The 27355-nt window shown below is 39.5% G+C and overlaps 1 protein-coding gene across 1 annotated transcript in view; it reads left to right on the top strand.

Annotated features, from left to right (window-relative positions):
* LOC126188633 (alpha-amylase 2-like) overlaps positions 1-27355 on the top strand; it is a 174049-nt gene that overhangs the window by 82300 nt on the left and 64394 nt on the right. Inside the window, exons 4-5 of the mRNA XM_049930269.1 lie at positions 16564-16741; positions 21424-21539. Coding sequence (XP_049786226.1) covers positions 16564-16741; positions 21424-21539 — 294 coding nt within the window. The remainder of the gene's footprint in view (positions 1-16563; positions 16742-21423; positions 21540-27355) is intronic.

Here is a 27355-nt window from a genome sequence, read left to right as displayed (position 1 = left end):
TATCCTTTTTTCCCTTTTTATAAAGTGACTTTACCTTTGAGTACTTTAATCGTTCAGGAAACTGACCATTCCTAAAGGAAAAGTTACAAATACGGCTAAATACAGGGCTAACATGTGCAGCACTGTACTTTAATATTCTTCTAGGCGCTCCATCATATCCATGAGAGTCTTTACTCTTCAGTGATTTAATTATTGACTCAATCTCCCCCTTGTCTCTATGACAGAGGAGTATTTCAGACATCAATCAATACATATATGAAAGCATATGTTTCTTAAAAGAACACGAGGAATTTTCTACATTAAACAGAGAATTTCACAACTACAAAACAAGGAATAGGAATGATTTCCACAGAGAAATTCATAAAACTGCTATGTATCACAAAAGTGTACTATACCAACCCAAAATCCTCTACAGTGCTCTCCCCAAAGAACTAAAAATAATACCAAAACTGCACATATTTAAAAGAGAATTAAAAAAACATGTTATTGAGCAAGATAAGTCATAGGGTCAGTACTGCCTCACATGTTCCAATATTTCTACGGAATCCAAACTGATCTTCCCCAAGGTCGGCTTCTACCAGTTTTTCCATTTGTCTGTAAGGAATTCGCATTAGTTTTTTACAGCCGTGACTTATTAAACTGATAGTTCAGTAATTTTCACATCACTCAACACCTGCTTTCTTCGGGATTGGAATTATATTCTTCTTGAAGTCTGAGGGTATTTCGCCTGTCTCATACATCTTGCTCACCAGATGGCAGAGTTTTGTCGTGACTGGCTCTCCCAAGGGTGTCAGTAGTTCTAATGGAATGTTGTCTACACCCGGGGCCTTGTTTCCATTTGGGTCTTTCAGTGCTCTGTCAAACTCTTCACACAGTATCGTATCTCCCATTTCATCTTCATGTACATCCTCTTCCATTTCCATAATACTGGCCTCAAGTACATCGCCCTTGTATAGACCATCTATATACTCCTTCCACTTTTCTGCTCTCCCTTCTTTGCTTAGAACTGGGTTTCCATCTGAGCTCTTGATATTCATGCAAGTGGTTGTCTTTTCTCCAATGGTCTCTTTAATTTTCCTGTAGGCAGTATCTATCTTACCCCTAGTGAGATAAGCCTCTACATCTTTACACTTGTCCTCTAGCCATCCCTGCTTAGCCATATTGTACTTCTTGTCAATCTCATTTTTGAGACGTTTGTAATCCTTTTTGCCTGTTTCATTTACTGCATTTTTATATTTTCTCCTTTCGTCAATCAAATTCAATATTTCTTCTGTTACCCTAGGATTTCTACTAGCCCTCATCTTTTTACCTACTTGATCCTCTGCTGCCTTCACTACTTCATCCCACAAAGCTACTCATTCTCCTTCTTATGTATTTCTTTCCCCCATTCCTGTCAATTGTTCCCTTATGCTCTCCCTGAAACTCTGTACAACCTCTGGTTCAGTCAGTTTATCCAGGTCCCATCTCCTTAAATTCCCACCATTTTGCAGTTTCTTCAGCTTTAATCTACAGTTCATAACCAATATACCGAGCGGGGTGGCGCAGTGGTTAGACACTGGACTCGCATTCGGGAGGACGACGGTTCAATCCCGCGTCCGGCCATCCTGATTTAGGTTTTCCGTGATTTCCCTAAATCACTCCAGGCAAATGCCGGGATGGTTCCTCTGAAAGGGCACGGCCGACTTCCTTCCCAATCCTTCCCTAATCCGATGAGACCGATGACCACGCTGTCTGGTCTCCTTCCCCAAACCAACCAACCAACCATAACCAATAGATTGTGGTCAGAGTCCACATCTGCCCCTGGAGATGTCTTACAATTTAAAACCTGGTTCCTAAATCTGTGTCTTACCATTATATAATCTATCTGATACTTTCTAGTATCTCCAGGCTAACACTTGGTTCAAGAATCATGAGAAGAGTGTGTTGGAAAGCATTATATTCATCATTTATGTTATTGGCGCTATAAACATCGTGCCACTCTTGTTGCTTGATAAGGTTTAAAAAACTCTCTATTGCTGTTGGATTAACTTTCCTACATAGTTTGTAACTATATATGACATATGTTTGAGTACAAAAGCCTTTGAGTGTTAGAATTTGTACATCATGGTCTGAGAGGTCATTCACCCTTTTGTGAACAGAATGCCCATCTAGTAACGAAGAATGAATAAAATTATTGTCTATGGCTGTACTACTGTTCCCCTGCACCCTAGTTGCAAAAAAAAAAAAAAAAAAAAAAAAAAAAAAAAAAAAAAAAAAAAAAAAAAAAACACAGTCTGTATCAGATCATATGAATTTAGGAAATCTATCAGCATCCTTTTTCTTGCATCATCATATACAAAATTTATATTGAAGTCACCACATATATCTAATGTCTGGTACTTCCTACAAAGTGATTCAAGAGCCCTCTCTAGCTTGAGCAGAAATGCTCTGAAGTCCAAGTTAGGTGACCTATAAACAACAATCAGTAGTTTAGTTTCACTAAATTCAACTGCCCCTGCACAACATTCAAATATCTGTTCAGTGCAGTGACGTGATACGTCTATAGACTCAAATGGAACACTGTTTTTACATACATAGCCACTCCCCCACCACACAAGGAACTTGAAAAACAGCCAGCTAATCTTTATCCTGGTAAAGGAAGCCTCTGAAATGTCAAATTATTTAACTGGTGCTCCACTATACCAATAATTTCAGAGTCAACATCTATAAGCAGTTCACTAACTTTATCTCTAATACCTCTTATATTTTGATGAAATATGCTAATTCCTTGTCTACTTGGAAGCATGATGTCCTCTAAAGGTGAGCCCTTAGTCAGAGAGACTGCCTTTAAGCAGGTATACCTATAAGCTGACTTCAATCTAAAAAAGGTGCAACTCCAAAGCCAACTTGTACAGGAATTTTTCCAGGAGTGATCCCACCACCACCCACTACATTGTCACCTATAAGCTTTGCCAGCCTCCCTTTCCCATACCTATTGAGGTGCACGCTGTGCCTAGTGAAACCCGATCTACTGATAGAACCCACTGGCAACACTGAAATGTGACCCATGCCCTCTGCCATCAGTACCCTCTCCAGCCCCATGGTAATGTGCCACCTACATCACATTCCCTGTCCCTATCAAGACTGTTCCCTGCTGCACCCACTATCACTACCTGATCTTCCTTTGTAAAATTCCTACATAACTCCCCTACCCTGTCAGTCACCTGAGCTGACCCTGCACTAGGCTTCACAATGCTGGTGACCTGGTACTCATTCCCCAATACTTCCTGCAACTGCTGGACCACACCTCTACCATGTGAACTACCTAGCAACAGAACCTTCTTCTTTCTGTGAGACTTTGCAATTGACCTAGACCTCCTAACTGCTGAGGAATGCTGCATGTTTCCTACATCTATAGCTACAAGAGGCTCCTCTCCACTCAACTCTGACAGTTGTTCAAATCTATTGCATATACGCAAAGTATAACTGTCTGAAAACCACCTCCTCCTAGCTGCCTTCTTGCCAACTGCCAGTTCCCATTCCCCATTCTGAACCACCCTTTACCCTCCTCAACCTATCTAGTTCCTCCTTTGCATGTTGTAACTGCACCTGAAGGGCACAGATCTTATGCTCCTGCTCCTCTATCAACTTATTTCTACTTGGCTTCCCCACTGCCTTCCCCCCAATGAAAATACTTTGAACAAATCCTACACTGAACCCATTACTCACAAACCTACAACAGAGCGCATACTTCTCAGTCACAATAAAATTTTATACTTACTGAAAAAACTATATGTCTATGTTACCTAAGTTCAGTTACGCTAGTAGAACTATTTATAGAACTGACAATAGCAGTCTTGGAATTCTTTGTCTACTAAGAAAGCAATTAATTGTATTAATAGTACTACACCACAGCTAATATCTATACCAACAAAACTTCACAAAATTATTAGCTAAAACAAAAAATTCAAGTGGCCATTGGAACATACAATGAAGTTAAAGCACTGAATGAAAATTTTACTGACATATTTCACTAGAAACAATAAGAAACATCAGCTGAAAACTAAATCACAAAATTTCAAATTTAATTGTTTCAGATTTAACTGAATCGCCAGATAAAGTGAGTGTGTTGCTTGCACTTCTGTCTATTGTGCATGTTAGCACCTCAGTCCTCCACCTAATTTGCTCTGTTCTCATCTGTAACACCAATCTATGGTAGTGGATGATATCCACACCAAGAATAAGCACATGCACATCAGCCAGTACCTACCTCCATTTAAAAAAACTTTACTGAAACCTTTATCCACTGTTGCTCCTGTTCACCATAAGTTATGATGCGTGAGATGTTAGCTGCAGTTAGATGGAGTGCTGCACCCACTGTCTTTTTCTGATTGAATGGCAGTGCACAAATGTCTGAGCCAGAGTTGACCAAGTAACATCAATTTGCCTTTCTGTCCATCACATACAACTGGGGCAAAAATGTGAGTTGGCAAGCATGCTTAGGTGTCTGCTTGTGCATGTAAGTATTGTTTTGAATGAATGGGCCTATCTTGAGTGTTGCATCCTGGTTGCCTTCTGTCACTCCACCATTGCTGTCTGTCGATGTATTGTATGTCCCTTCATATTCACTCTGGTGCTCTTGTGAAGCCTACTGCGGCTGCTGGGGCCATTTGGAAATGCACGTGATATTGTCCATCTTGTGGCCTGCATGCTGAACCTGTTTTGGTGCCAACATACTTTGCCATCTTATTCCTCCAGCCTTTACTTCTGTTGGCTGGGCAAATGTCCCTCTACTTTACCACTCTGCATGTTGTCACCTTTGTTCAATTCCAGCACTGGTAATTGTTTTTGCACTGTGTACAACTGTAGCTTTAGACTGCAGAATTGTTCATCCACAGACTTCGTTGGCTCCTGTGGAACTGTTCATCCACAGACTTCCTTGGCTCCTATCTTACAGTGCAGCTTCCACTGTGTTTCAGTCATCGTGTACCTGTGTTACTGCTGAGGCGCTTGCTTGCCCCCACTTCTGCGTGTACTTTGTCAGTGACTAAGATAATGGAACCTTCTTAAAAATGACTACTGTGGTTTTTACTGACAGTGGCAGGTGCATGAGCCACACGTGCCGAAGCATCTCATTCAACATTGTTGTTTCCTCCTCAGTACTTCGGAGATGCCACCAGAATTTGGAAACTGTTCTGTCACCACTACATTTGAACTGTAGGACCTGCTGCATCCATTGGTCTACAGATTTGCCCATGTGTTGGATCACCATGTCTCTCAAATGTTGACACTGATCATGTGTAGGAGCCTTCAAAATGACTTCTGATACCATCTCCATCACTTGGGCATCTAGGCTATTAACTACCACCACAAACTTCGTATAGTCATTCATGACATTATTCTGTGTAAGTGCTAGCTTTGACATTGCAAAACAAAGTACAAGTTTCTCTGGATTGTCATTGTTGGCTTAGCAGATGGATTAGACTCCACCATTCCTTCATCTGCTGTATGTACTGTTTGTTGATGCAACTTTGCATGTCTGTGTTATGCGTTATTGTGTTTACAGGTCCCTAATATGTCTCTCTATATCCTCTTGTAAACGAGAAGTTGTTCTTCCATCCAGCCTTGACCATTTTTGTATCACAAAGTCACTGTCTTGCTCAGTGCCGTGCTTGAATTTTCAGTTTCTTTTTGTGCTTTTTGGGTCATCATTTTACAGCTACTGCTCATAGTGTAGTCTACAAAACAGATATCCACAGAGTACCATGCAATAATTATAATTATTTATTTTACTAATTATGACAGCAAATTATCACTTGACAACCAATAAACAGAGAACTATCTCAATAACAAACTCATAAAGAATAAATGAGTAAACACCATTCTACCGTTGGCCAAAGAACAATCAAGTCTGTTCCCTCGCTGTCTGCTTATGCACACCAGTGTTCAATGCATGTGGTTAAATGAAACTGAGACTTATTCACTGTTTTATCCTTTTGCAAATAGTCAATTATTATGAAGCTCTACATGCTCCAAAAAGCAGTCAACTTCAAAACTAAGAAACTGGATTTCATGTTTTTTGAAAATCTTCATTTTTTATCTACATGTTTGTCACCATTATTTAATGGTGGAATGACATTTCACCTATAGCCATATTAAGGTGCTAGAATTCCTTTAGAGCATACTTAAACTGTTCCAAACATGAATTGGAAATGTCCATACTTCATGTTTTTGTCTAGAATCAACGAACCATTGTGGACCAACTTTTTCAGCTTCAGAAGTTGCATTTGGTGTAATCATTCAAAAGAGATGCCTAGGTAATGTAGAAGTTTTCAGTCATGATACAATAAATTTTATTTATCATTTCTTCACAACAAATATCAGCTGGACATTTAGAATGGGACAAAGCTAAAACACCATTCAAACACATGTAGATTAATTTATCCAGTAATAAATTGTCTTGGGAATTGGTGCAGTGCACCCATGAGCTTATTTCAATTTTCATTAGGGGAACAGTGCACATTTTTAAAAGATGAGGTGTTTTACCATTACATACCACTAGCTGCCATCAATTTCTGAGAAAGATATGTTGTCAGTCACCAAGGCAGCTGCCAAAAATCAACTGCACTTTGTATTTTGTTTGATATTTTGAATAAAATTACTACGAAAATCTTTCTGACAAACACCTACATACATCTGTACATGTCCCTGTGAAGTCCATGGCTGAGGTTGTTTTCCATGTACCACATGTTAGGGTTTCTTTCCATTTAATTCATGTGTGGACTGCAACAAAAATGATTCATAAAATGCTGCTGCCTGCACTACTTTTAGTGAACTGTATAGGAACAATCTATAGGAGACTGTAGGATATTTCCAGATTTCTCAGGACCTTGCAATACCAATCAAGCTACAGGCCAATGTCCAATAAAAAGAGTGCACTCAGCCCAGACCTGCATCCCAGACAGACAGCTGCTTTCATGAATCCAACTATACATCAACTGTTGATAAAATTACTTAATTGGAGAGATAAAAATCTACTCACCAAGTGGCGGCAGAACAAACACATTTTGTGATTGGCAAGCTTTTGGAGCCAATGGCTCCTTCTTCAAGTAGAAGGGTTGAAGCGGAAGGAAGAAGGATTAAGGAGAAGGACTGGAGAGGTCTAGGAAAAGGGGTAGATTTTGGGAAAGTCACCCAGAACCTCTGGTCAGCAGAGACTTACTGTACGGCATGAGAAGGAAAGACTGATTGTTGGGGACTGCGTTGGATGGTATTTGAAAACCTGAAAGTGTGGTGGAAGACAGGGTAATACGCAAGCCAGAGATTACTACCAAAACATCCTGCACAAGTTAATAAGAGTAGATGCTAAGTACATTTTATGTAACAGAGGTTGAAGGGGGCAGTGAAAAATAGATGGGAAATACAATGAATGATGTAGAAAACTAAAACAGAGAGAAGCAAAGAATAGTTACAGTGAAGAAAAGCTGAGACAGAAGAAATGAGTAGAGCATGTCCTGCAACAGGATATTATGAGTTGCCAGTAAATACCCTCTGCATATGCCCGTTCATCCTAACTGATAATTTGGTGTTATTCACGTCGATGTAGAAGGCTGAGTCATGTGGTTCTCCCTTTGATAGTAAATGTTTTGCCAGTTACAGGGTTATTATAGGTAGTGCTGGGAGAGTGCATAGGGCAAGACTTGCAGCATGGATGGTGAAGGGGTTAGGAGCCATAGGGTAGGGAGATGAGTTTAGAAGGAGCATAGGGTCTGACAAGAATATTGTGGAGATTGTGAGGGTGACAGAAAGCTATTATGGGTGTGATGTGGCAAACTTCAGACAAAAATGGATCTCATTTCAGAGTATGATTTTAGGGAGTCATAACCCTGTCAAAGTAGCTGATTAACACATTCCAAACCAGTGTAATACTGATAATTTGGTAGTAGACATGCCAATGTAGAAGGCTGAACAGGGTTTACATAATAGCTCATATATGATGTGTTGCTTTGCAGGTGGCTCTCCCTTTGATATAATGTGTATAGTACATAACTGACCTGAAGTCCCTCCTTAAAACCACAGGCTCCTCACAAGGACAAACATCTCATTCCATAGAACTTCTCATCCCACCCAAACCACGCACCCTCATCTTTTACCTTCTTCTTAAGAGACACAATCCCAATCATTTTGGCTGTCCTATAGCTGCTGGCTTCAAAGCACCCACCGAACGAATATCTGCCTTAGTTGATCAACACCTACAACCCGTAATACAAAAGCTCCCCTCCTACATCAAAGACACCAACACTTCCTAGATTATCTGAAATCCATGTCTGTCCCACTGCCACCACACACCTTGCTTGTCACCATTGATGCCACCTCCCTCAATACCAACATCCTCCATATGCGTGGTCTGTCTGCTGCTGAACATTTCTTCAGTCAGTGCCCATCTGATTCCAAACCTATGACATCCCTCCCACTCTCATTAATCAATTATACACTTACCAACAACTACTTCATCTTTGAGTGGCAGTCATACAAACAGATCAGGAGTATGGCCATGGGAACCAGGATGGCTCCTTCCTATGCAAACCTTTTCATGTGTTGCTTGGAAGGGGCTTTCCTGGGATTCATAAGCCTTTAGCCTCTGGTTTGGTTTAGATACAGTGATGACATCTTTACCATGTGGAATCATGGTGAGGCTGACATGCTAAAATTCCTGGAATCTCTGAATACGTTCTTCCAATTAAACTTCACATGGTCCTATTCAAATCCCATGCCAGTTTCCTTGATGTTGATCTTGTCCTCGCCAAATGCCAGCTACACACTTCCATCCACATTAAACCTACCATCAAAGAATAGTACTTACATTCTGACAGTTGCCATCCCTTCCATGTGAAACGTTTCCTCCCATACATCCTTGGCATCCAAGGCAAACATCTTTTTTTTCAGATGCAGACTCTTTACAGCAATACATCAGTAATCTCACCTCAGTCTTCACTGCACATAATTATCCCACCAGCATAGTTAAAAAGCACGTTTTTCTCGGGCCATCACATCCAATCCTGGTACTGCCGATCCCTCCACAAAACAGCTTCGAAGCACACCATTAGTGACTCAGTGTTATCCTGGTCCTACTTTGACAGGACCATGGCTTCCTAACATTATGCTCTGAAATGATATCCATTATGTCGGAAATTTTGCCACACCACACATAGAATAGCTTTCTGTCACCATCTCAATCACCACAATATTCTTGTCAGACCCTATGCTCCTTCTGCACCCATCTCCCTACCCCGTGGCTCCTACCCCCATCTGTAAGCACCCTCCTAGAACAGCCTATAATAATCCTGTAACAAGCAAAACATATATCAAAGGGAGAACCACCTGGCTCAGCCTTCTACGACATTAATACCACCAAATTATCAGTTAGGATCAATGGGCATAATCAGAGGGTATATACTGGCAACTTGTAATATCCTGTGGCAGGACATGCTCTACAACATGACATTCGTGACCTCAGCACCTGTAACACCACATGTTCAATCTGGATTCTTCCCCTAGTCATAATTTTTTTGGATTCTTCCCCCAGACATCAGTTTCTCAGAACTCTGCAGGTGGGAACTAGCACTACAACATTTCCTTGGTTCTCACCACCCACCTGGCCTTAATTTACGTTAATTTCTTCTGTCCCAGCTTTCCATTTTAGTTTTTTAGTTTTCTACATTTTTCATTGTCTTTCCTGTCTATTTTTCACTGTCCCCTCCCACCTCTGTTACGTACAATCCCCTTAGCATCTCACTCTTATTTATTTGTGCATGATGTTTTAGTAGTAATCTCTGGCTTGCATATTACCCTGTCTTCCACCTTTAAGCTCTCAGGTTTTCAAATCTTGTCTGATGCAGGCCCCAACAATCACTCTTTCTTTCTCATGCTGTACAGTAACTCTCCTCTGACCCCAGTTCTGAATCACTTTCCCAAAATCTACCCCTTTTCCTAGACCTCCTCCGTCCTTCTCTTTAACCCTTCTTCCTTCCACTTCAACCCTTCAGTCTGAAGAAGGAGCCACTGGCTCCGAAAGCTTGCTAGTCACAACAGTCTTTTATATGTGTGTTCCACCACAGCTTGGTTAGTAGATTTTTTTATCTATAGAATTAAATAATTTTATCAATAATTGATTGTTTTCATTGTTATATCTATCAAATGTGTGAGGCAATTGAAACAATAATTATTTTAATGGAGATTAATTGTTTAAATGGTACCAAGCTAGGCCCAAGTAACTAGATTGTGGTGTTTGTCCCTGCATGTACAAAACCTAACATGAACTGGGGGAAAATTTCTAAGTACTAAAATTGAATTCAAGCTCCAGTTTGAACATTGTTTTATTATTTAAATTCACATGAGGTCAACAGGGTACAATAATTTGATGTCATGAAATAAAGTTTGATAACAACATATTTCTACAACAAACAAACACTGATACAATTACTTTATATATGATAAGGGTGAACAGACAGATGAAAGCAAACGGGATGTGAATGAAAATCACAGAATTTACCATCTGAGACTATCTGTGTGAGTGGTTACACTATTCTGTCCAAGATGGTATACCAAATCGCTGACACTACATAGCTCTCTGGTGAGCGAGGAGAGTATTTACAAATGTGGAATGACAATTACTGACTGAATACAACCCATTGTTCTGGTAATGCCTAAGCTTCAACAAGTTATCAAAACACCGTGCCACTGATACAATGTACAAATTGTGCAACTGCACGATGGGCATTGGTGCTGGTGGTGGTGCAGTGACTGTCAATTGCAAGACAGCCAGATGTACCTTCTCCTATGATGTCCTTCTGTCTCTGACATACATCAGTGCAAAATTTTCAGTCTTCAGAGCATGCATGAAAGGTTCTTAATAAAAGCAGATACTCAAAATGACTTCACTTCAAGAGTGCCTACCACATAATCCTCAAAACTTTCCTCATTTGGCCATGTGGAGTGACTGCGCAGTTTAAGGCACTATGTCACGGATTGCATGGCCGTTCCTGCCAGAGGTTTGAGTCCTCCCTCAGGCATGGGTGTGTGTGTTGCTCTTAGCATAAGTTAGTTTAAGTAGTGTGCATGTCTACGGACCGATGACCCCAGCAGTTTGCTCCCTTAGGAATTCACACACAGTTGAACTGTCTCCTCACTTCTTCACTTCAGAGCTCAGTGTTACAGTTCTCTGTACCTCTTCCACCAATCAGAGGGTTTGCTTTACAGCTTCTGTCCAATGAAAGTTTAATAACAATGTTACTTTACTTCTCTGTCCCATGATAAATTTGTATAATGAACTAACCTGTGATGCTCCCATACCCAAGAAATGCATGCAAAAACTTTTCCCTGGCATGGAGCCAAAGTGTTGCCTTCCACACCCACAGAGCAAAAACTGGTATTGCCCAAAGTGGCTACTTATGCAAATAGAAGGATGTAATCTCAATAAATTACTTTTCAGCCAATCCTCCAGGAATGCACCCTCTTAGCAAGTAACTGCCTTCAAGTATCGCAAGCCAGAATGTGGCCTCTGAAAAATATTAAATGGCTGACTGAAATGCAATCATTGTTCTCCTCTGTGTTTCTGGCAAGTCTCTCATTACTGCAGTTGGAACTCTTGCATTGGCCAGGCTGTCCAGCTGATAGCTTTCACTCTGGTCTAGCCAACTAGTATCTGTCATCCTCAGGCTTCTGACATTCAAGGAAATTTTAATTGCAGGTAAATGGAGACTGACTTCACCCTTCCACTTATTTCCAAAGCTCACACAGAGACCGCAAATGTAGCATGTAGGTGAGGTTACTAAAGACATTCGCTATATGCACTTTATCTAAATGCAATTAGAAAGAAGAGATGAAGTGAAATGTCAGACAGATCACATGATCACTCATCAATCACCATGAATCTGTGTAGTTATAAGCATGAGTTAATTAGTTCCAAAATTAGTGTATCAGCATTAAAAGATGAGTTAATAGAAGAGGGGGTGACCCAGTTTCAGACTGACACTCTCAACCTGATCTTGGTACTTTGTAAGCAGGCTTTTGTGAAACAATTGATGTATATCTTGAAGTATCTACCAGTTCAGGTGTTTCAGGATTTCTGTGATGGTCTCCCATGAATCAGACAAGCCTGTGACCATTTGTACAATCCTTTGCGTATGTTCAGTTTGATCTCAGTTCTACACACATGAGCAGCATTCTAAAATGAGTTGCACAAGTGCTTTTTAAGAGACATCCTTTGTAGGCTGGCTTTTTTTTGCCAGTATTATGTCATTGAGAAAAAGTTTGCCACCTGTTTTACCTACAATTACACCTATGTGATCATTCATATCTCCACAAATTGTTACATCTACATATTTGTATGAGTTGACTGATTCCAGTTGTGGCTTACTGGTGTTTTATACACTCCTGGAAATGGAAAAAAGAACACATTGACACCGGTGTGTCAGACCCACCATACTTGCTCCGGACACTGCGAGAGTGCTGTACAAGCAATTATCACACGCACGGCACAGCGGACACACCAGGAACCGCGGTGTTGGCCGTCGAATGGCGCTAGCTGCACAGCATTTGTGCACCGCCGCCATCAGTGTCAGCCAGTTTGCCGTGGCATACGGAGCTCCATCGCAGTCTTTAACACTGGTAGCATGCCGCGACAGTGTGGACGTGAACCGTATGTGCAGTTGACGGACTTTGAGCGAGGGCATATAGTGGGCATGCGGGAGGCCGAGTGGACGTACCGCCGAATTGCTCAACTCGTGGGGCGTGAGGTCTCCACAGTACATCGATGTTGTCGCCAGTGGTCGGCGGAAGGTGCACGTGCCCGTCGACCTGGGACCGGACCGCAGCGACGCACGGATGCACGCCAAGACCGTAGGATCCTACGCAGTGCCGTAGGGGACCGCACCGCCACTTCCCAGCAAATTAGGGACACTGTTGCTCCTGGGGTATCGGCGAGGACCATTCGCAACCGTCTCCATGAACCCGGGCTACGGTCCCGCACACCGTTAGGCCGTCTTCCGCTCACGCCCCAACATCGTGCAGCCCACCTCCAGTGGTGTCGCGACAGGCGTGAATGGAGGGACGAATGGAGACGTGTCATCTTCAGCAATGAGAGTCGCTTCTGCCTTGGTGCCAATGATGGCCGTATGCGTGTTTGGCGCCGTGCAAGTGAGCGCCACAATCAGGACTGCATACAACCGAGGCACACAGGGCCAACACCCGGCATCATGTTGTGGGCAGTGATCTCCTACACTGGCCGTACACCACTGGTGATCGTCGAGGGGACACTGAATAGTGCACGGTACATCCAAACCGTCATCGAACCCATCGTTCTACCATTCCTAGACCAGCAAGGGAACTTGCTGTTCCAACAGGACAATGCACGTCCGCATGTATCCCGTGCCACCCAACGTGCTCTAGAAGGTGTAAGTCAACTACCCTGGCCAGCAAGATCTCCGGATCTGTCCCCCATTGAGCATGTTTGGGACTGGATGAAGCGTCGTCTCATGCGGTCTGCACGTCCAGCATGAACGCTGGTCCAACTGAGGCGCCAGGTGGAAATGGCATGGCAAGCCGTTCCACAGGACTACATCCAGCATCTCTACGATCGTCTCCATGGGAGAATAGCAGCCTGCATTGCTGCGAAAGGTGGATATACACTGTACTAGTGCCGACATTGTGCATGCTCTGTTGCCTGTGTCTATGTGCCTGTGGTTCTGTCAGTGTGATCATGTGATGTATCTGACGCCAGGAATGTGTCAATAAAGTTTCCCCTTCCTGGGACAATGAATTCACGGTGTTCTTATTTCAATTTCCAGGAGTGTACTAAGATACTACATTTTTCAAGATTTGGTTTTGTTCAACGAACAAATAAATCTTTCTACTTGTATTAGTTTCCTTTGTAATTTGTATAATCATTGTTGCTACAGCTGTTTCATGATCACTGATGCCATATTCAATGTAGATGTCTTCAGAGAGGTCACGTCTACTTTGTTTCCATTACATGTAGTATTATCATAACATGATCAGACTTCCAGACTATCTTTTTTAATGTAATCATTCATATCTTCATGAATCGTTACACCTATGTTTTTGTATGAGTTGACTAATTCCAATTGTGACTCATTGATATTGTAGTTTAAGATGCCACATTTCTTGCGATTTGGTTTTGTTCACAGAACCTATAAAATTTCCCTCTTGTATTAGTAGCCTTTGTAATTTGTATAATCATTGCTACTAGAACTGTTTCATGATCACTGATGCCAATTACAATGTAGACATTTCCAAAGAGATCAGGTCTACATTGTTTCCATTACATTTACTATTTTTATATCATGACTGGTCTTCTAAACTATGTGTTCTAAGTATTTTTCAGAGAAATTACTTGGAATTGTTCTGTAGGGTGTCTTGTCATGGCAGCACTTACAAATCTGTAGTTTTGTGCATTAACTGTGGGATGATTAAAGTCTTCTGCATTAATGAGAGTATGACGAGGAAACATACTCACTAGTGAACTAAGTCTTTCATTATATCTTTGTTGACTCTGAAGGCCAATAGCAGGATTCAAGTACAAGTTTATGCTCACCCTTGACATTGATTCATGAAAAAGCAGTCCTGCAGTATCAGTTCCTATGTTGATGGACTTGTGTTTCTCGTCTACTGGAAAAATACACTACCCCAACTTCCCATTAGCGCATTCTTTCGATATGTGCTCATATTTATCCCAGTGCTGCAATTTTGGTTTTTAGTTAGTTTTATATTTCTAGAACTATGTGAGCTTCACTGTTGTTTAGGAGTCCTTTAAACAGTGGCACTTTGTTCTGGATCCATTGGTAACTGATAACTATGATTTTAATAGCTTCTCTTTCCCTTCTTAATAACATTTCTTGAAGTTCTGCATTATTTCTCCAGCTGCTTATTGAAGTCACAATTCTCAATAATAATATATCAGAATTCTTGGAATTAAAAAAAAGAAAAAACTGGTACAAATGTGAGGCATTAATGAAGAAAAATGTGTGGCTATAAATTGTGCAAGAAGTTGTTCTCAGTATTTGGTAACAGCATAAGTGACAGCTGGAAGTCTCAGGCCAAGTACACCACAATACTAATGTAAATCAGTCAGTTGAGGGCTCATAACTTGTGCTAAGAGACTATGATGGATTTAGGGACACAGGTACCAAGTTCTTGCAGTTTCATGTTACATATTGTTGGCAGACACTGTTGATTACCATGTCAGCAAACAATATCATTTTCATGTTTAACACATAACATTTCCCAATAATGAAAAGATTACTGAAGATCTGAAACACTGTGCTATGAAGAATTCCGGAAATTGTCTGCAAGAGTAGAATGTGCACTATGAATCTATCAAAGTACTTTAGCTTACTTTCTCAGAGTAGACATTTTTGTCATGAGTTACATGTTAAATTACATGTTGCTCATAGCACCAATGCTTACAAGGGCATCACAGCAGTTGAACTTAAAGCATGAATTCCAAAAAATGGTGCATGTTCACATGTGCATTAATAATCATGTAAATTCTGTGCAGAGGACAGTTGCACACATAATCCACTGAATCATGTTAATCTACAATTACATTCTAGTAACAATATTCCATGATGCTGATTCCTTGCGAGAAGTGCAGTTTTCTATTAAATCGGTTTGCTGAAACATTGTGGATCTCAGATAAATAGTCATGGTATGTTTTATACCTGTAAGAGCACTATTCTTGTGACCAGTGTGGCACTTCCTTACAACTAATCAAGACATGTACATTAGTAAAAGCAGTTAGAGCTTCCACAGAATAACTCAGGTGAACTGAAGGGGTTGGAAAAAGAAAGCGCTAACCGTCAGTTTAGCGTTTATGTTCATCTCATTATGCATTTTATTCAGTTACCTTCTGTGCTATACTGTAGCACTTCTTTCTATGTATGGTCCAAGTTTCATCAAAATATGTTACTTGGCTGTGACACATCATGTGAAAGCTACTTTTGACCTTAAGTTTTGCACACCAGTGTATTATGATAGTTGTTGGACTATGTGCTTAGCACTAAGGATGTATTCACAGAAAAACAACTAAGCCACTTTGAATTATAGTAGTGGATTAAATTTTCTTTGCCAACATTTGGCTAGCAAGGAAAAAGAGAGTTGGCAGTGTAAGTTTTTGATCACCAGTCTTTGCGCTAGGGTCCTGGGTTAAATTGCAAATCTGTTTGTAATGTCTTAGGAATTGAGGGTTGTGACACTGTTGATGCTGATCTATCCGTTGGATTGAGCATTAAGCTTGGCAGGCCCCTTGGGGCCAAGACTGGGTTTCAACTTTTTCCTTCCCTTCATCCATAACAACACGTGCCATGCACCACAATGAACAAGCACTCATCACTGTCATCCACACAACGCTTCCCCCTACTCTCATTCCCTGAGTGTGGGACTATCTACCCATCTGACTTATTGTGCATATAATTAATATTATGTTTCTTCCAATTATGAAGAGATAATTGATATAGAAAAAACAATAAGGATTAATCTTACACAATGTTCTTTTTTCAAGTGCAGTATTTACATTGATGCAGTTCTGAATCACATGACTGCAGTGTGGGGAAACATAACAGGATCTGGAGGTTCATTTGCTGACACAGAAGCTCGAAAATACCCTGCTGTGCCATATGACACAAGTAATTTTCATGAACCATGTAACATGACCTTGGCAGACTATGGAGAAAATGCTAAGCCTGTAAGTATATTTGATATTATAAGAAAATATGGATCTAATATTCCAGTTTATTTATTTAGTGAATGACATACAGAATTATAGTTTACAAGTACATACATTAAATTGATGCCAGATAAGGTAATATGAAACAGTAAAAAGACACAAACATTCACAGAAGGACAACTAACACACGCACACATGGAGGGCTACTTTCTCTGGGCCACTGGGCTCCAATTCAGGCCATCAACATTCATTAATTTTCATTGGAGATAAACTGTCCAAACTAAAGAATTTTGTCATTACTAGGTACTCCAGTTTACCCACCTGATTAAAAGATACACAACTTCTTTAAATTTTTTTGTAAAAAAGCATTCCACAAGTGAAGTTATCACACATTATTCCTCAACAAACACCTTGATAAAAAAAAATCTATAATATAGTGCCATTTCTGTGGCCAATGGAGAATGATTCTTCTTGATTTCATACAGAGAGAAATGCTTACAATCTCTTTACCTGTAATAGAAGTGTAATTGTAACAGTAATATCCAAAAAATAAATGGACAAAACCAAAAGCATCCAGCTCCTTACCAATTCATGAAAAATTGAACAATTTACTTTGCACTCCATAAAAATCTAGGGAACCAATGTGGATAAACAATGGTCAACTTGCCCATGAAAGCTATGATCTAAGAGAAGAAAGGGTGCCTGTATGATAGTTTGCAGGGGGTAGGGGGGAGTGTAGACCTGAGGATAAGAAGTATTTTTAATACTCTGGAAGACAAATGGTAACTTGTAAGTAGCCATAGAAAAAGCTCCAGTTCTGACCCTGTTAAAAACTTGCATAATACTGAATTTTAAATCATTTTCTTAAAAGAAAAACACCTCATTACACTATATTTTTTTCCCTTTCCCTGACACCTGGAGAGGGGTGGGGGGGGGGGGGAGGTGCACAGCTCTCTTTGGCCTTAGGTGTGGGGCCCTTGAAGAGAAGAATGGAGAAATTGGAGGATGTCCTTCCATGGTCATTAGAAGATAGGTAAAATGGATCTGACTGTCCAATATTTGGGAGGAAACCAACCAAAAAAACATAGAATTCCTTTAACTGTGTCAGAAATGGCAACATCATACCCAAAGCAACAGTACATAAATGGGGAATGACCAATGCAACTGTGAAACTTTGGAACAAATACTGTGTCATGTGTTGCACGACTGCCCATAAAGAAGATTCATGGGTACCTGGAAAGACTTTGCAGATTCAACACCTGCAGCAGTCAACTGGTTGGAGTCGTTGGATACCTAACTGTGATGGGAAATGGCTATCTCAACCTCTTTTAGCTACTGCCAACTGTCCAGCTTCCACTTTTAAAATAATGGGAATTCTAGGTTTTAACAACAGCAACATGGAAAGAACAGATTGCTGCTCACAAATAGAGCGAGGCACCACAAAAAAGAGTGCTAAAATGTTTAAGTTTTCAGGCTAAGTCTATCTTCTGAAACAGAATACACAAACACATTCACACAAGCTCAACTCATGCACATATGGTTACTGTTTCCAGGCACTGGTCCCAGACTGTGGGTAAACTGGAGTACCTGTAATCAAAAAATTCTTTATTTAGATGGTTTATCCCCAAAGAAAATTAGCCAATATTGATGATAGTTTATAATGAGTCTGCTCCCTTATTTTTAACAAGATGATGATAGATTTCAAGTGTTGTCAAACTTCCATCCAACATGATCCTCTTGAAAGGCATTACAAATAGCAACTACAGATGAAAATATCAAAGAAGTGAATATTGTGGTGTTGGATAAATAGCAATTAATGGTGTATAAAGCAGCTGAAGATGCTGCTTCTACCTCCCAGCTGTTAGCTAACCTTCCTCCTGCTTCCTGCTCCCCACCTCATTTATGTCCACCCATACCCCCTCACTCATATGTGGCTAACCTTGGTGATAGGGTGGATGTTGAACCACTTCAAAGCCCATTTCATGCACTTTCACCATTGTTATCACTGATGTGTGGGATGGTATATTAACCTGGTGAAAGAGCACTGTTTTGCATGCCAACCTTGGTCTTATCACAGTCAACAAAAGTTTCTAATGATCCAAGAATGATGCATAATAGGGTCCAGTTATGGTGTTTGCAAGTAATTTGTGAGGATTATTCCTTGGGAATCCATGAAAACAGTGGCCATCTCCTTATCAGCTGACAAAATGGTCTTTACTTTCTTCATTGCACTTTCATCAAACCTCATCCATTGTTTTGGGTGCAGTTTTGACTCTAGTGTACCATGATAGATCCAGGTTTTATCAAAAGTCACAAATCAGCACAAAAGTCCTGCTGATTATGATTAAACATCACCAGACATCGTGTTGATATGTTGAGTGAGATGTGGTCTTGGTTAGCTTCTTCTTGGCCAGTTCTCCATGCAGGATAGCACTCATTCAGTAGATATGCTTAAGTTCAGCAGTAATGAATTTTTATTTGGTGGTCTCAATTTACCATATAAAAGATTTTGTCAGTAGGTTACTTTGAGGTGACCTCAGTTGGATGCTTGTCCATCCAAGTTTAGATTCATTAATCCAGGAGGTAAATGGTCTCCAATGACGGTGCAGAGCCCAAGTCAACTTCATCCAGTTCTGGTTTGATATGTGTGGCAGTTCAATCCTTCAAATACAAAAGGTTTAATAACAGCATAAAACTCAATTTTCTCTATTTTCAGTCACAATTGACACACTGATCAATTCAGATGGCTCTAATCAATGAACTGTACACTGTACAGTGTTGAAATTCTTTATATGATCCTTAGAAAATTCAAGCTTACCAACCACATAGGTGCAATAAAAATGTTCCATTCTTTATCATGGAAATTTACAAGGTTTATCACACCACCATAATATATATGAGAATGATACCAGAAATTTTTAGAAACTCAGACAAGGATTAGTTAAAAATTAACATTATTTTATTGTTTTTTCAAAATATTCTCCTTTAATATCAGTACATGTTTGCTTTTGATGAAACCAGTCCTTAAAGTAATGATGCCATCCTTCTTGATGCACTTCAGAAACCAGGTATTTTACAATGTTCCTCTGTTTCATTAGATGAAATAGTGCTTCCATGTGTCTAATCTTTAATTTTTAGAAACAAAAAGAAATCATGAGTTGCTAGGTAAGGGCAATATAATGGAGGGTCCATAGTGCTGATCTTTAGGGTATTCAGATACTTAGTTGTCAGTTTTGCTGTAAGTGAAGAGGCGTTACTGTGATGGAAAGGTATTTTTTCATGAACTTTTTCAATCATTTGTGGTAAACAGATCTTTATGTACCAGTCAACTGAATGGTACATCTGTTGTGTAATGCCACAGTAACAATACAGCCCATTTTACATAAAAAAGTAGCAACCATCTTCTTACCAGCACTGCAAATTCATTGTAGTTCTGTTCAAAAGACTTACTGAGCTGACTGACTTTCTTTTCAGGATCATAACAATGAATCCAGAATTCATAATTCATAATGATATTCCAAACCAAACGTCAAGTGTCCCCTTGCAATTTTTTCAGAGTTTTTCTGTGCCCATCAGTGGAATCCATGAACAATAAAGTTTCCTCATGAATAACTGTAGATGTAAAATATTTTGGATTTGGCTTATACCAATGCCAAATGTTTCCCACATAAATTCATTAGATGTACATTGGTATTCTTTCAGCATTGCTCAAAAACCAATAATATTTTCATCAGTAACAGCAGTTCTAGGGTGTCCTTCAAGAAATTCATTATTAATCAGAAACCAATCTCTTTTGAATTCACTGTACCATTATAAATGGCTGCCTTAGATGAGGATTCTCCACCAAATGCATTTATAGGCTGATCTTCACATTGTTTAGGGGTCAATGAGCATTTAAAATCATAAGAAAATCATGGCCTAGAAATGTCCTCTACTGAAATTCATATTTTGCTGCACACAAAAGCTTTAATTGTTGATAACTGAGAAACTATTAGAGCAAATCAAACACTCTACATGGCAATTAGCAAGTAAAACACTAGAAAGTAGTTGTCAAACGTAAATAAATTTCATTTGTTTTAGAACCATGGCACTCCTAAAATTTTTGGCGCTTTCCTCATATGTTAACAATATTAAGCTGATACATTGTCTCCTGCATCGTTCCCCTAAGCTCTGTAAAAAAAAAACGTAAAATGTAAATGCCATGTGGTGAGGGCCTCCTGTTGCGTTGACTGTTCACCTGGTGGAAGTCTTTTGAGTTGACACCACTTTGGCAACTTGCATGTTGACGGGGATGAAATGGTGATGAAAAAGGACAACACAACACCCAGTCCCTGAGTGGAGAAAATCTCTGACCCAGCCGGGAATCAAACCCGGGCCGTTAGGTATGCCATTCCGTCACACTGACCACTCAACTACCAGGGGTGGACATTAAACTGATATTACTTAGATAAATTCAGTATTGTGACAAATACAGCTACTGCCTAAGAGTATTGTGTAATTTTCCCCATATGTGTTAACAGAATTTTGTAAATATCTCTCAGATCATTTATGAGGGTATTTGTTTTTTGAACAGACTTTCTTCTGTTATTGTCCTCCAGGATATTTATTCTATTTTTCTATCAGCTATCACATCATGTGGAACTGAAATTGCAAAAAGACACATACAAAATAATACTAAGTCCTAAATTTCCATCCAACAGATTCGAATGTGTCGTCTCAGTGGAATGCATGATTTGGACCATCGACAACCATATGTTAGACAGATGATTGTGACTTTTCTTAATAAACTTATTGATGATGGAGTAGCCGGTTTCAGGTAAAATTTCAGATGATTGTCTTTGCAAGTGATATTTTTACTTTGTTGCAGAACAAGTGAATTTATTTGTATTTATATTTGTGTTTTTATTTCTTTATTGATCCTGTAAATCATGGTTAAGTAAATAGTCTATACAAATGATATGGGATAAATCAGGTTTGATATACTTGGTGCTCCAAAAAACTCAAAAACAAAATAGAAGCTGTGGCCAAGCAGGAACTCTTTTAGTTTCACTTTAAATTTAGGTAAATTTTGTATTTATTTCAGAAAGGATGGCATGTAGCTATATATCATAATGCTAGTATGATACACTCCTCCCCTACAAATGTTTGTACCTACTTTGTACCTACTGAACTGACCTGCAGGTAATGCTTCTGTTTAGAATCAAAAGAGTGAAAATCATAATTATGCTTGAAGGTATTTTATTCAGTAAACATGCTTACTTTTATGAAGATTAGTACTTTGTAGGTATATGAACAACATTGGTCTACATGAGTCTCTGTATTTTGCATGTGATATTATTGCAAGAATCTTTCTTTTTTAATCTAAATATTTTTTCTGCTAAATATGGAGTCCCCCGACCCAAAAAAAAAAAAAAAAAAAAAAAAAAAAATTATTCCATAGATCAGTAATGAATAGATACTGCTGTAATACATTGTGACCACTGAAATACAACTTGTATTCTGTGAGGGGATTCTTACATCATATGTAAGTGCATTTATCTTTTTAATTATATTCTTCATGTGTGTCTCCAAGTTAAGGTTATCCTAGATATGCAAACCTAATTTTTTTTTACATTTACAGATGAGACACTTTTTTGGCAATGTTAAAAATTGCTGTTGCCAGTCAGTTTCTGTGAAGTGTGAAAATTGATTTTTTTCCCCAGAATTTATTATTAGCTTGTTTGTGTTGAACCACTGTGTTAACCCTTGGATTACATCTGCAGCTGTTTTTTGTAGGCTGTCTTCACCACATGACTTAATTAGAATATTTGTTGTCTGCAAAAATTACTGCTGTTCCTTCAGTTAATTTTTCTCATAGGTGATGGGCCCAAAGATTGATGCTTGAGAAACTCCATACCTGATATTTTTGTGCATCACTATACAAATTAGAATTTTGTGCATTTTTATATCTTTGTGTTTTATTTGAGTGATCTGTTGACAATCATGCAGGTAAGACTGGATCTGCCTGTCTGGTAGGACTCATATTACATAAATTCTTAGCTTCTGCAACATGACGTCATGATCAGTTACATCGAAAGCTCTACTAAGATCAAGGAATATGCCAGAAATACGTTGCTTATTGTCTACTGCAATTAGAATTTTATCTAGGAAGGTAAAACTAGCTGACTGATTGATCTGCCAGTGCTGAATCCTTGTTGTGAATTCTTATTATCATTTCTTTATTTAGGAAGGCTGTTAGTCTCCTAAGAAACAGTTTTTCAAGAATATTGCCAAAGCCTGACAGTACTGATACAGGCGTAAAGTTTGCAGCATCATATTTGTCTCCTTTCTTGTACTGTGGTGCTAATTTTGGCATTTTCAGATTTTCCAAGAATATACCACTCATGTATGATGAATTGAAAATAACTATTAATGGTTCTGTCATAAATACTGCACTTGCATTGATGATAATATCTGGCATTTCATCAATAACTGCTAAATATTTATTGGGTAATCTTTTTGTTATCATAAATAATTCCTCAGGTGTTATGGGAGACAAGAATAGAGTTCTTGAATAAATATTTGAGTTAGAATGTAGTGTGTTACTGTCTGCCTGTCTGTCTGTGAGCTGTAATATTTAGTAATCAGGTGTATGCTGTATGTGAAAAGTATCTGTTAAATTTATTAGCCAAATGAATCTAAGCCAAAAATATTTTCACTGTCTCCCCAATGCAGTAAACTTCAGTGCCCTAGTGTGAGATTTGTAAGTGGCATGCAAACTACACTGTCCAAGAACTGCGATTTCCTGTTTGTTGTTTGCAGTGAGGTGTGTGCCAGATTTTGCCAGGTGCCTCGAGCCTAACTGTTCATACATGGCACAATTAAGCAGAGTTACAGAAGCACCTGCATCCAATTGAAATTCAACATAGAGGCCAGCAATTTGTTGTGTTGCAAATAGTTTGTTGGAATGGGGTCGCACTGCATTGGGGCGAGATGGGGGCACAACCTTACTTGAATTCCTGCCAGAACCTGTAGTCAGTTTTAAAAATGCTATATTCACAAAATGTGCATGAGACCTGCTGTTGCGAGAGTGGGCAGGATTGTGTGCTTTTGCCATTGCAAGCAAACTGACTGGACGTGGCCTTACTTTCGAAGGGAGCAACATTTCGCATTTCGCGATGGGCAATGTTCCCACTTATGGCGAGCAAAACAGAGAGGGCAAGACTTCACTATATAGATTTACACTTGTTTACTTGGCTGTCTGCATGTCTGTGTGCATGCTCGTTTTGGCAGCTGATTGGGATGGTCGAGAGCAAGATGCGACTCAACCCGACAAATCGGGACCTGGTCAAATTTATCAGCGGCTATGGCACAGAATTGAATTGTTCTAAAATTTGCAACACTTGACAGAGTGAAGGATCTGAGTACTTGAGAATCTGTTCTCTAATTCTGCTATCAGAAACATTGTATGTGATCACATCATGGATCATCATGTCACTATAAAAGATGCCACAACTGCACTTAAATTTACACTCCCTGCAAACACAGGCTACTTTGGCCCACTTTTGAACAATTTCATATGATTTACCCTTCAAACAAATCATTTTTTACTTATTTTAAGTTCTGATAACCTTTTTATACAACTATAGCATCTTATATTTTAGATGCTGCACAACTTTTGTACTAAATTTTTTTCCTATTTTTTTTAATTTTTTAATTTTGGGACAAGGTAGGTTTCAATAGAAAAAATGGGTATAAAGGCAAGTGACAAAGAAAGACCTGGATATTTAAAAACAATTATTTAACGATTATAGTAATATTTTACACCAAGTTAAAAATACATAGGTAAGTAAACGTGTAAAAAAAAAAAGTTTTAAAAGTTATTTCAAAAATTTTGTGTTTAAATGAAATCAACCTTAAAGCCTCTTTTTATGAGCTTTGGTGGCTGAATAACTTTTACAATGTCACACCACTGGTAAAATAACGTGTTCTTTTCTTGGGGCCACTTTCAAAATATCTTGGTCAGTGCCAAACAGTCCACTGTCACTTCTGCCTCTGCCACAGATAGCACTAACCCTGGGAATTGGAGTCCATTCCAATAAGCAACAACAAATTTGTCCTTTTCTACAAGTTCCTTCATGTCTTCATTGCTTCCTTTTGGGTCTTCAACATTTGCAGCTGGGAATCTTGTACTGGGTCCTGAATCGTCTAAGTTAATTGGTTTATCTGGTTCATTGACAGTAAAAGAGGCTTCATCACTGCTGGAAAAAACCAGGTCACTGTGACATGAGGACACTATACTGAAACCATATTCACACATTTTATTGATTTGACTACCAAAAGCTAGTTCTTCTTCTTGCAGAAATATTTTAGGGGGGCCTGGGGAACATGAAAATACATTCTTCAACTTGTTTTTAATAGTGCTTTGGGGTATTCGGAAATGTTCAGCAGCCTGCCTTTGTATCATTTCACCAGATCTGATGGTTTCTAAACAAGTTTAAAGATATTTGTTGCTGTAGTCAGCATATTTTCAGCTCCCACGAAAATGTGTGTAGTTGTAGGGCATCTTGAACAAGCTGAAACCAAACACATTCAATAGAAATATATTCACTACCGGTGCCTATTTTGCAAGCTATTTGCAGAACTTTACCACTAAAAATAATGGCTTTATAAAAGTACAACCTACTTTGACAAAAAAAAAAAAAAAAAAAGCTGAGCCAAAGTAGGTCATTCTTTACAAGTTACCAGAACTGATTTAAAGATATATGAAAATGGGAAAACACATTGTGTTTCACAGAGTTCTAACTACAGCATGACATAAAAAACTAAAAAGAGTTCTGAAAAACATACTTACATTAGAAGTTCCTGAAGAAATGCGTCTTCTGCACGAAGAAGTTTTTAAGATTAAAATTCCACATATTTACACGAGACACAACTTGTGGTGCTGCATCCTAGTGGCAAACTGCGGAATCACTTGAACTATCAGGCAGCTTGATTGATGCTACCACCTAGCGGAACCAACCAAAACTATTTCAGATACTGCCACAAATTGCTCAATAGAACATATTACATTTTATTTTCCTTTGGGGCCAAGAATGACCCTAGGGCCAAAGTAGCCCATGTTTACGGTTCTTGAGAATCTGTTCTCTAATTCTGCTGTCATAAACATTGTATGTGATCACATCACACATCATCATGCCACTATAAGAGATGCCACAACTACACTTGAATTTACAATTCCTAGTGGGGCCCTGTAAGTTAGTGTACCATTGATGATACATCTGTTCTGACCTTTTCTTGAGGCAAAAGAACTGAAATCTGGCTGCCATGACCTGAATCTGCTGTTCATAATACTGTCTTAATGCACCTACTACTTCATCATAGGAGAGTGCATCAGGAGATGACATATGGAAGAGTTTTGAATTAAGTGAAACACAGGCATTCTCATGACAGACAGAAAATAATGAGATTTCACAGTATCTTCAATTTGATGGACTTGACAGTGGGCCTGGAACTGGCTAGATGTTTGAGCCATTCTCTTCTTTTTCATTGAAGTGCTGAAATGGTGCATTGCTCTTTGGTGGCACTTGTTGTTTGGGTTGGTTGGTCGGTTGGGCAGACGATGCAACTTGTGTGGCAAGTAATTGCTGTACAGTAGACAGCAATGCAGCGATTTGCTGCCTGTAAAACTGAAAAATCTGATTTAGTTCCAGAGCAGGAGCAATCTGCAGCTGAGGCACAGGGGCAGGGTGAGGAGGGGGCTGGGTAGCCATTCCAACACTAACAAATACAGCAAAATATGAAAAGACAAATAGAAAAGCAATGTGCAAACCCTCTGAAAGGAGAAATAGATTAGGTCTGCAGCTCTCCTCCTGTAACATGCTCACCTCCTATAACAAGCAACAAAAAGAACAAATGAGTGAATAGAATCAATGTAATGACAGCCCCTTGCAGCAACCTAGAACACATGAAAAGCAAACAAAACTTGTTCATCAGACTTGTCACCACTTGTGGCTGTGCCCTCTTGTAATGTTTTGTGGTTTCTGGCTGGATGAGGAGAGAGTGGTATGATAGGTGGGTAGCGAGTTTCCTCTTAGTACTACACAAAATGCATGCATAGTTAAAATACACTTTGCTACAGGAACCAATTGAGTACTTAATTCAGTTATGTCCAGTCTGAAGTACTGTACTAATTCTTGAATCTTGTCCATATCCATATCACAACTATACACAATGACTAATGTTCCCTTAGAGCTAGCTAAGGTGTGAGGCGACAACTATCACTGTGGAAGACTAGAGCACAGTGCGGCACACTGAGGTGCAATGTGAACTGAGTCCTGTTGCAATCTACTGAGGTACTGATAATTAGAGACTGAGTCAGCTCGGTCAGCAGCAGCGACCTATATGCACACTGCCAGGGGGCATTATCGGCGTGTAGCCTGGGGGCGTGTCTTGGTCTTCACTTGTCCTAGGCATGCCTGGTTCAGCACTGCTACATAATGTTTCCTAGTGCCAAACAGTGTGCTGGAGAAGGTGTAATCCAGCACATTTTGGACATGGGGAGAGTTCAGAAAAGTCACCCAGGATCTCAGGTCAGGGGAGACTTATTGGACAGGATAAGAATGAAAGAGCCTTTCCTTCTCATCCCATCTG

The sequence above is a fragment of the Schistocerca cancellata genome, chromosome 1, assembly GCF_023864275.1.
Source record: "Schistocerca cancellata isolate TAMUIC-IGC-003103 chromosome 1, iqSchCanc2.1, whole genome shotgun sequence".
Classification (NCBI taxonomy): Eukaryota; Metazoa; Arthropoda; class Insecta; order Orthoptera; family Acrididae; genus Schistocerca; species Schistocerca cancellata.
The sequence above is the reverse complement of the archived record's forward strand: the minus strand, read 5'-3'. Positions and strand labels throughout refer to the sequence as shown.